Below are 11,994 nucleotides of genomic sequence, written 5' to 3' on the forward strand. Positions count from 1 at the left end.
CACTTTTCTCTGGTTTTGAGGAAAATATACACTTTTTCTACAGGGAAGACAAGAAAATGATTTCTTTTCTGCAGAGCATGCAGATGGTCAAATACAGTAAAATAATAATAATACTTTTGGTCAATTAAATGTGTCTGTGCTGAATAAAAGTATGTATTTCTTTAAAAAAAAAACTGACCCTAAACTTTTGAATGGTATTCAAATAACAACTTGTATTTTCGATAATTAATAACTATGTTTTATGTCGTGAAACACAAAGGAAATTTTTCCATATAAAGTTTATTGTGATCATTGGCTGTAAATCTAAACTTTATTTAGTTATTTAGTTATTTTGGTTTATTACAATTGTACATTAGGATTTGAAAGCCTGTCCTCTCTCATACTGTCAATTCCATTTTATTATCATTTTTCATTTTAGCATATGTGTGTTATGTTTCTGTTTATATTTGTTATGTCTTAATTTGCCTAGGGCACCAAGTGAGACAGAACCGCCAGTGCCCCCTCTAACAAAACAGGTGCATGATGCCCCTGCATCTGACCATATTTAAAACTGACAGAAAGTGGAAAGCATGGATGTCATCAACAAGCTGTCATGCCAACTCAAGCAGAATTAAGGTTGATAATGTTGGAGAGAAGGGTGAAAAATTGGTCACAACAAGTGTAAAATCTATTCTCAAAAACAACCATTCAGAGAACCATGGGGAGAAGGGAGATTAGATTTCGACAGACCATAAATAATCCCTAAACAAACACAAAATGCCTTATTTTGTATTTAGCTACAAGAAATGATGACAGAGTATGTTGCCACAAAGCTGATAACTACACAGTATATCAGGTAAAATAAAATCATTGTTTTTGAGATTTCTGGATTGGAATACATTATGTGTGATTACTAACTGTCATTTATGAAAACAGGTTAATTTTGTGTGTTTAATGAATATCAATCATATATGAAAGGTTTATAATACAACTCCATGTGACGCATCTAAAAATATGCCTCACTGCTTTTTTGAGTACAAACATGTCATCTATGATTTATCAGGATATAAAATGTGGTAATTAATTTCAGCATGTAGGCTAAAATATGATGCCTGAACAAATTGTGTTACAAAACCCCTAAATATACAAATAATGCACTGCTATAGCTACAAGTTTTTGTGCTTTGCATGTGTGTGTGTTATTGTTGTTGTTATGGACTTTAGGGCAGCTCTGAAAGAATTAATCAAAACAGTGGGCATGAATGAATCCATAATTAACCAGATAACAATTTTAAAACATAAATTCATTAGAAAGACAATTTGGTATGTTTATTTTGTAGAAAGCTAAATTTTTGTGTCACATTTTTCATATCATTAAGCCCACTAATGGATCCACTCTAGATGGATACCTGTGTTCATATGAGCAGATGGTTTCACACCTGGCAAGGGTATCTTGCTACTTTTCAAATGAGGCTTGTAATCGGTGAGCAAGACCTCTTCACCTCACAAAATATCTAGCCAGACATTCAATACAGTAACACTTCCTTTGACTCTGAGTTCTGTGATGGCCATATTTGAACCTTCATCTTTATCTGACCTCCCTAGTGCTGTCCCGCTTTCTTTCCAGTCCTTTAACCACTCTGATTCACTTTTTTTTCCCTTTTAAATCTCTTTTCTCAAGGACTCTCAGGAGCTCCTGCAGCAGAGGGCTTTTAGATACTTGAGGAAAACATTATCAGATACCCTTTGACCATGTAGCACAATCTACAGTCTGCCAGTCCAATACTTCTGGGGGAAAAAACAGAGCAAAACCACACAAATAAATACTAGACAGAAAAAGGCAAAGTGACAGAGAGAACATTTTGTAAAACATGCTATAGGCCTACATTTTTTACTCTCTGTGTTGATGTTACATAAATGAGTGTTGAAATAAATAAATAAAAAACAACAACTCATCCTGCCAGTTTTAATTAACAATTTTTATTTTTTATTTTTATTTTTTTCTGGTGTTAATAAAAGACACCGTAATTGTTTTGTTCCTACTTTTTCCCAGTTGAGGTGCTGGTTGCCTTAGTGATAAAATAAAGGTTTATTAAATTATGTGCCAACATTAGCACTTGATAATAAAGGCATCAGATTAAAAAGAATGTGCCATACAACAGAAGCGTTATGCCCAATTCAAACTGTATATAAGAAGTTAGCGGAATAACAAGGTGACTTCTGTGATTTTGCTTTAATTCGGCAGTTCATTAAAAAAAATTACATTTTAGACACAACATTTCCTGCTACTGTGTCTGTTTTTGCTTCACCAACACAAGTAGATCCAAACAAAGCCTTAGTTTAAGTGTTGCAACACACATCAGTTTGTTTTTGAATGATTTTTAAATAACGCTTTTAAACAAATCATTGGAGAACATGGTACAATGACTCATTAATGAAGACCATTTAGTTCCTGAATGCATTTTTAAATGAATCAATTCAGTGAGTCAAATGACTCACCCTTAAACATAGCCACTTGTTGCCACCTACTGGTGTAACCATGTAACCTGCGGAAATAGTCACTGAAAAATACCAATCACTAAAGCACAGTCTGTCTAAAACAAGCAAAAACAGACAGAAGGAGTAGTGTTGGGGGTAATCTGAGATGGACAAAGTACACAACTTCCTTACTTGAGTGAAAGTACAGATACTATTGTTCAAATATTACTACTCCATTACAAGTAAAAGTTGTAAAGACCGATTTTTACTTACGTACACTCACGAACAGTGCAGAGTTAGACACGGCATAGACTACGTTTTTTGTGTGTTAACTAACATCATTACCAATGCGTTAGCAGTGTCCGCAAATCTATGGCAACTAGGCAGGCAAATACATAAATCATTTCCCATACTTCTTACTGAAGCTCTGAAAGCACAGGGAATGTGTAAATGTGCAATGTGTAATGTGTAAACATGATGGTTGTTGTAGTTCTACACTAAATGTGAGCATGCATCATCTCACTTGCACAAAAACAGATTCAGTATTGAAAAATGAATAAAACACAGAAATGTAAACTCAATAATTACATTTATTTTAATAATTAAATATATTTTAAATACAATTATGCTTTGTTTTTAATCTTACTTTATTATTAACCAATGTATTTGCTGCTGACCATACTAAAAAGCAAAAAAGACTAAACATCACATTTGTTTGTTTCTTTTTTTTCTTTTCTTTTTTTTTATAGCTGAAGTGTTGAAGTGTAGAGTGTTGAACTTTCTTCTCCTGCATCCTTTTCTTCTGCAATTCAGAATGGCAGCACACGTGAAAGGTTTGTTTGAGCTGCGCCCTCTACTGTTAAGATGTGTATTTGCATTTCCTTCAGCCTGGGGCTTAGCAAGCCCAGTCCAAATGAGAAAAAGTAATGCAAAAGTAACGTAACTCATTACAAAATATAACATAATTAGTTACTGTTTTAGGGAGTAACACAATATTGTAAGGCATTACTTTTAAAAGTAACTTTCTCCAACACTAAAAATGAATGATACAAAAAAGTGAAAAATCTAAGTTGGACTGTATAAAATCACTCTTGGAACACTGCTTGATTTATTTGAACTAACTGTTGTAAATATTTCTACACTACTAAACTGTCACATCTGTAACCAATACTACTATTACCTATTTTCCTTTTGACACCTCTTGCCTACAGAGGTCTAAAAATATATGATAATTGTATTACCACAACTTACAATCAACAACTCTCATTAGGTTGTCACAAGCTTGTATTGTTTCCTCTTTACAGGCAGTTTTCATTCAGTCACTGGATTCCAAGAGTGTTTGTATGCTGACTCCATACTCCTGCCAAGTTTCTTTTTGTTTAGCTTTGATTATGACTCTCAAGCATCTTTTGCCGTTCGTACTACAGGAGTTCCTCAAGGCTCGTTGTTGAGCCCTTTTACTTTTCCTTTGATGGTCAATACTTTTATTTCTCTCACAGCTTCTAACCAAGACAGAACTCTTTAAATTATTTGAAAACCTGTCAACCATGGAACTATGACTTGAAGTAGTATTTTCCCTTTTTTTTTTCTTTAATTCATACATACATACAAGTTATTTTTCAGCACATGGTGGCTGCAAGATGGAACTTTATCTCATATTGAGCTGAAACACTAAAACTGAGATCATTTTACTAGACATCTCCTCATTAAAATGCATCCTACAGAGCCAATGGCAGAATTTGTACTACAGAGAACAACTCTCCTCTACTGTTCACATTTTTTTAACTATATTGACTTGTTTACACAGCTGGACAAGGGCAGTGCTTGACATTGAAACAACACTGCATACTGAAATTTGTATTTCAGATGTGAGGACATACCATTAAAACATTCAATATACACCTACAATACATCAGCAACTGGCAAAAAATTGAGATATTTGGCATAAAATAATATTGTAATAATAGTGAGATGTAGTCTGGCAGAATACTTGAACCAGAAATGATGAATTTAGAAGACATCCATTTTATCTCTGCTGCGTTTGACCTCTCAGTCTTATATATCTGTCAGTTTCTTTCTTGCATTCAAGCTTTCTGTTTTTCTCTGCCACTGTTGTCTTTAGCTTTTTTTTTTTCTTCTTCTTCTTCTTTTTTTTTAGCAGATGTGTCCTTGCTTTTATGTCTACCTGCTGTCTGCCACATGCAGTACTGACACAATGGATCAGTCTCTGATCAGACAGATAGAAGTGTGGATGCACTGCTTGTCTGGAACCTGCAGTGGACAGGGGTGACTAAATCTATATCACTATATCAGTAACTCTCAGCCCTGCTGGCGCTCTGAGAAACCAGCTGCCACTGAGGGCTTCTCATAAACTGATGCCCTAAGGCTTGCACTAAGAACCAAGAACAGTAATCCTACAAAAAAATAGACCTTTAACAGCCCATGCAGTGTGCAGAATTTTGTGAGTTAAGGCTTTAAGAGAGGAAAGGCAAGAAACCATATCAAAACACTCTCACAAGGAAGCATCAATCTATCAACTTTTTCCTTGTCATTCACGCAAAATGCATTTTTGCATTCCAATACGTTGCTTTCCATAAGTACGAAGGCGCTAAACTGTGGTGATTGAGACGTTCACATCTTGCGTCTTTTGCAGAATAACAGTTTACTAAAAACTTGGCGCTCATGTTTAAAGGCCCATTCACACCAAGGACAATAAATTCAAAAGAACAGTCCACACGACAACTACCATGATAACGGCAGAGGAAAGGATGAACGATCCATCAAAGTGCATACTTATGATGAACAGAATGTTGTCGTGCATTGGTCTGGACTCTATCGTGAACGCTATCATTCTTGGTATGAAGGGGCCTTAACTAGTCTCTAGGGTTTTTTATTGGCAGCGGCTATTTACAATAAGTGCAAATAGTGCAATATATTCTATTTACACTAAGTGACAATAGCAGCATTTTCTTAGCGATATGCTATTTACACAAGGTGAAAATAGCAATAGATTCTATTTACACCATGTAAAAGTATCAGTTCTTTGCAATAAAAGTAAATGGTAATTAGATGCTATCTATCCTTTATATTGGCAGATACTATTTGCACCTCAGTATTTTTGTACATTAACAGGATGCAATAATATTATAGAGTGTAAATTATTATATTTATTAAAATTATTAATGCTGGATGCTGCCTTATTGGGAGAATAAAAACCCTCCCTACACCTTCCCCTAACCCTACCCAATAAACACGTTTAATATTGTTAAACACTCTTTCGCAGTTTATTTAGACTCTTAGAACATTATTTTCATTTTTGTTGAAAATAAATGCGAGCGCGGCAAAAGGCGGATTCGAAGCCGCGTTGATCGCATTAAAAGCTGGGTCTGTAACCCTGTAACCCTACTGCTGCACCAATGAAGACATTGAAATCTATGCGTCTTTCTTAAAACTTGGCCCAGACAGACATTGGTGGGCGGAGCTAGTGTAAATAGCTTTTGCCAACAAGGGATGCTATTTGCACTTAAGGCCCCAATATACATCAAACGAAATCGAAGAATGAACTGATGTGACGTCATTTCAAACAAAATCAGGCCAAAACGAAGTTTGGTTTGTGTTCTTTTTGGAAGTTCGAAATGGCTTGCCAAAGCGAACTTTCAGAAAACGTTCGCTCCACCTGCAAAACACCTTCGTACTACCATTGGTCAGCGATGATAACGTAATAGGAGGTGTGCACTGAGGCTCCGCCTTCATTCGCATGGAACTTTTCTCTGGCTCATTTCCCGTGTTGAATTTGTTGAGGTAAGATCTCCGCAGGTGAAAACATGAACACACTGGATAGCCGCTTTATAGTGCAAAATGAAGTTGTGCTTCTGATGAAATGAGGCACTGACACTGTTTTTCATGTTTGATACTGTAAAGCTGCTTGATTTTATCTAACGAATAAAGTGCTATATTTGCAGAGCTCGTGTTAACATACTAATGTTTTTATGATCAGACGCTTTTCCTATGCTTTCTATAAAAATGCTTGCTGTTTTCTCATTTTTGTGTTATTATTATATATATTTTGTTATTGAGAAGAAATGCACAGCACATATTTACATATTCATCTAAACGGCATTCTCAGCAGTGTGGGTGGCATCAGGTGTTCGATTATAGTATATCGCTGCTCACGTATTTCGAACTTCGTTTTACCCCTAAACGAAGAACAAAAAAGAACTTCGCTTGAAGTATATCGGGGCCTTTAGTGTAAATAGACACTACATTTTTGATTCCACTGCTGTGGAATCTTGCTGTCTTGTGTTTTTAAAATGTGGCACTGGCTATTTGAGAATTTCATTTTAAATTTAAGGTAGGTTCGCGTCATGTTGTAAATACCGTGATTGTCATAAAAGCTTTCACGTCCTCGTAGAACTCGTAATTTCAATTTGTGACCACTGTACCACCTGACTGGAGCAGATTCATTTAGGCATTGATAGTGTTGGCACAGAAAGGCATAATTCTCAGTCCGAGGATGTGAACAGCTTTGAGTGGAACATCTTGAAATCACGGTAATTACAACATGGCATGAACGCAGCATTAATTTTCACTCTGTTTCTCACACAAAGACAGAGTCAGTCATATTAACTTTTTATGGTGTTTTCATTGAGAAATTTGAGTGGTTATGGTTATGAATTTAACAGACAGAAATGTTTTCTGTTATTCAAAAGCCTGAAAGAAATCACCTGACTGCGACTACTTTTGTACGACCATTTTCCCAGTCTGTGCGACTAAAAAAATTGTAATTTTACATGATGTGTTGCCATTTTCTTTTGCACATGGAAAATAACAAAAGCCATTGACTCCAGAAGCAGACAAAACAGCATGACTAATTTACTTGCAGGACCCGCTGTACAGAGCAGGGCAGGCCGGTTTCGACCGCATGGCCCAGTCCAATTTGAACAGCGCTGTGTGAAATGTGTTATGAGCTTATATTGGAAGCTCAAATGACTCTGTGCTTAAGGATGGTTCAAATCATATTAAACTTGACATTTACTGCAAAAATGATATAGTTTATGTCCATATGTCACCATAACAAAACATGCCATAAATTTACTGTAGTAACAAAGTTATTTTGGCAGAAATGTTGTATATTTATACTAAATATCATTATATTCAGTACCATATCAGTATCTGCAAAGAGATGTTTTAAATTGTGCATGCTTATTTCCCTTATTTTTCAGTTAGATTACCATTACCGTCATCTAACACTCAAAGGTTATTCTTTAAACAGTAAATATTTAATAATCCCAAAGCATTTTCATACTGTACATTATAATATTGTGATCCCTGAATTCACTTGAAGCATTTAAAATTAGTAATTTTTTTTTTTTGTAATATTGGACACTTGTTGGTTGTCATAAAAATAATAACAACGTAAAATAATTATCGGCTTATTTGACCTAGAAGTACAAAGCAGAATCAAGGGCTTTAAATCTGGACTCCATTAATTATGGAAAATAATATGTTTGGTTCTAATGAACATTAATTACAAGATAAGCCTTTGTTTGGCTTCAAAGCTTCCAAACGATACAAGACACCATCCTCATATTGTATTCTGAAGCCCTGGATAATATCCGAAGTTTGCTGAGGCTTTGACAGAATCCTCAGAACTAAGATTACAGTGTCGCTGTAATGCCAGACTTTCCCTCATTGACTCTTTCTCCATTTATCTTTCAATCACATCACATTATCTTTGTCTCAGAGTCATTTACATGTAATTTTACCAACAATTACAACTAAAATATGCATAAACCATTTTTTTCTGTATTAAGTGATATGGCTTAACTGTGTTGATAGTAAAGCGAGAGTGAGGGAAAAAGATGGACAAGTTGCTTTAACACCTGAACATAAACTGTGTGGAGGTGTTTTGCTTTCAGAAAGGTGGCTTTTGTTTTGCTGTATCACATTTCTGTCAATGCTTCTCCCACAAAACAGAACAAAAACATCAGACCGCACAGCTGTCCAATCCAGTGTCTGTAGCTGAGCCAGTGCCACCATAACCAGAGAAACAAGAGCATCACTCACAGGGCACAACGGTGCCTTTGTATTTGTAATTACTGTATGTATGATCAGACATGTACTGAGTAAGGCTCAATAAGACAGAGACACAGGTTAATTGAGGCTATTGAAACACATCAGATGAGACAGTGAGTGCTGTTTGATGTACTTGAAACATGCATCTTGAGACAAAGTATCGCATAGTTAGCTGATGGAAACTGGACTGAAATTTCCTTTTGCACTCTGTGGTCAATCAAATCAAACAACATTATATGATCTCATAATGTCAGAAGCAATAATTGTCCCTAAATAAATCAAGATTTCCTCATTTTCTGTCATTAGTGTATTAGATGGATTATAAAATTTGGTGTATATGGGGCCACACACTTTTCTTTGAGAAATTAAGGCTATTTGGGTTTAATGGCATCTACTGTGCATGGTAGAATTTAATGAATGCATTTTCCTGGTAACCATGTTAACAGCGTTCTATTTATGTCATTGGATGGGTAAAAGTATAAAATACATGAAAACAGCATGCAATGATCAAAAAGCATTGTCCATGTAACATAAGGTTAATCTTTAAAAACACACACATGCCTCACTATTGGGAAACTTTTTTTGCGGAAGAATTTGAAAATGTCCATTTCCAAGTATTTGCACATTGTATAAATGTACAGTAAACAAAAAACAGGCAGATGACAAAAATATTAATATCGGACTATTAAAATTTGCTTTGCTTAAAATATACTGATGACCATAATAATACAAATGGTGCAATAAAAAAGGGCACATAATGAATAAAGTTGCACATAATCGTGCACAAAGATAATGCAAAAATAATGCAATAAGAAGAAAAATATTTAAATAAAATATTATCAAATGTGAAGCAGGAACCTCCTATTACTGTTTCTATCACAGTACATTATAAGGTGATTTTAATACCTCAATGTAAAACTACATTTTTGTTGCTGTTGAATATAATTTGTCACCATAAATTGTGTGATAATTCATATTTTTTCCATTAAGTATTTCCATAAACCACTCTATTTAATATTACATCTATTACAACAAGTAATATTACATCTATTTAATATATAATCCTGGATATATAATCCTGTTAATATAACATAATTTTCCATACCATATATACTATGGTCACTGTACCATTTTTATATTCGTTTTACAGTTTAATTATTAATTTTTGACAGTGTATTATTTATGTGTTATGTGTTATTTAAAAAAGCCATTTATGATATGATATAAAATATATTCAGATTAAATAAAAAAAAAAAAACATGGGATTTCACTCCTCACTCTCATAATAGACAGAACCTTAACCACATACACCCATGATACATGAACATTTCAATGGATTCTCATAAACTTTTGAGAAGCTTATTTGGTAGCCTATGTCTCCAAATGATAGCTAGACAGTGGGCGTGAGCAGATACACCGGAAACATGCACGTATCAAAAACAATGATGAAAGCATATTCATATAAACTAATAAATTGCATTATAAAGAGCCAATAACCTGGATACATTTAGCTTTAATTAGAAATAACCTAAATCATATTTACAAATAAACCACACGTGTAACATATTTACAATGACTGAACACTTAATTTTGTCTCTTATTCACAGAGATCTCATAAATGCCCTGCTGTGTCAGTGAGCCAAAGAGCGCATGCTGGCACGTCGATGACCGTCTGAGATGACATGCATTTCAACAGTAATTTCCTATTTACGTCGTGGAGGCATTCTCACGAGAAGATGAATGAATGAGTCGAACTTACCTCGCGTCTCTCTTGCCATCCTGTCCCTCTTTGTAAGCGTGTGTGGTAGTTTTGAGTCAATTGCTTTTCTCAAACCGACTGTCTACGTATATTCTCTGAGACCACCTGCCTGCTCGTACAGGTAACCTAACATGAGTTACCAGCTACGCCAAATAGATGCCAATAAAGTGCAGTCCATTGTTCTTAACTGGACGCTTCAATCAGTCTCCGATGTCAGAATTAAATCTCCAGAATCGCGCCAAAAGTGATAGGGCTGAGAACTACTATGACGCATCAATCGGAAAGTAGCCTATCCTGTCACACGAACGCATCTCTGACGAGTGTACACGAGCCTCGCACTATGACGAGCATCATGAATGATGCTGTCTGGGAAGGTATCTGCCGTATATGTGCGTGTATGTTCACTGTGCATGTTATTATTAACACAGGGGACACAGTCCGCCCGGATTCCTGGATGCCCATGGCAGTTAATTATGAATCAGTTAAAGGTTTCATAAGTTCCCTAAAATCATCTCACGAAACCCCCAGCGTCTCATGCCAGCTGTATGGAATCCAATTAGACTAACTGGGAACATATGAACAGAATTGTTAAAATAATCTATTATACAATTATGCCATGATTTTTAGAAGGGACCCATACAATAGTTATCTAAATGTTAAATACTAACGTTTTCGTAATCTGTAATAAATAGGCATATATATATATATATATATATATATATATATATATATATATATATATATATATATATATATATATATATATATATATTAATGAGACATACAAGACAAACATTTGACATCATTGATTTCAAACCTGCCACAACATTTCTTTAAGAAAGTCATATGAGTTTGAAACAATAGGATGAGAGAACTATGAAAAAAAAACTAAAACTTTCCCTTTTAGGTTTACGTGATAAGACATTTTAAATATAGCTGCTCAAACACATTTCATATTTTTCCATGTTCTTGGGTTTCTGAAGAACTAAGTGGCTCTTTTAGTACTATTTTCCAGCACATAGCTGGACAGCAGTGGCACAACAAGAGAGAAAATGCAAGAAAAAAACTCCATGGCAACGGTAGTTCCACAAATGCCTCTCGCCATTGAAATACTGACATAAACAGGTCAGTTTTGGTGCTTTGGGGAAATACGCAGCATGTCCTTGGTCAATGCAGGACAAATCTAAATGAACCCCAGCTAAGCGTTGATATGAATAATAATTGATGCTTGTGTTCCAATAGGTTTCTATTAAAGGTCAAGAAGGCAGCAGTTACACCTGCCTGGTCAAGTAAATGATGAAGAGGTTAAAGCTAAAGTACTAACTGAGTATCTGTTTCGAGCTCACAGCTGCAGTTTCTATTGGTGAGTTGCTGTAAATCTATAATCTTATAATCCCATGTAAACTAACATTATTTTCACTGAATCGAGTCCCTTGAAAGTCTTATGAAACATTGCGTCCAGATATACTTGCATGCCGTCTTGACTTCTTGTATTGTATTATCGATGAGCAATAAAAGCAAAAACTTTTTACAGCTGGGTTGCAGAAAGGATTATAACTTTGTGCTTTGCTGTTATGGTTATTTCTAGAGGGTAATTTTTTCATGCTGTCAGGGTAAATGTGGGTATCTGGGCCATCTTCCCTCCTGTGCAACAGCCAATTTGAATGCAGAGGTTTGGCTGAAAGAGTTTTAACAGCCAGCGGG

The 11,994-nt window shown here is 35.2% G+C and overlaps 1 protein-coding gene across 1 annotated transcript in view; it reads right to left on the reverse strand.

Annotated features, from left to right (window-relative positions):
• Nucleotides 1-10,800, reverse strand: part of LOC125252292 (membrane-associated phosphatidylinositol transfer protein 3-like) — a 77,045-nt gene extending 66,245 nt beyond the window's left edge. Inside the window, exon 1 of the mRNA XM_048165478.1 lies at nucleotides 10,291-10,800. Coding sequence (XP_048021435.1) covers nucleotides 10,291-10,309 — 19 coding nt within the window. The 5' untranslated portion in view covers nucleotides 10,310-10,800. The remainder of the gene's footprint in view (nucleotides 1-10,290) is intronic.
• Nucleotides 10,801-11,994: the final 1,194 nt, after the last annotated feature.

The sequence above is a fragment of the Megalobrama amblycephala genome, linkage group LG18 (assembly GCF_018812025.1).
Source record: "Megalobrama amblycephala isolate DHTTF-2021 linkage group LG18, ASM1881202v1, whole genome shotgun sequence".
In the NCBI taxonomy this organism is placed as follows: Eukaryota; Metazoa; Chordata; class Actinopteri; order Cypriniformes; family Xenocyprididae; genus Megalobrama; species Megalobrama amblycephala.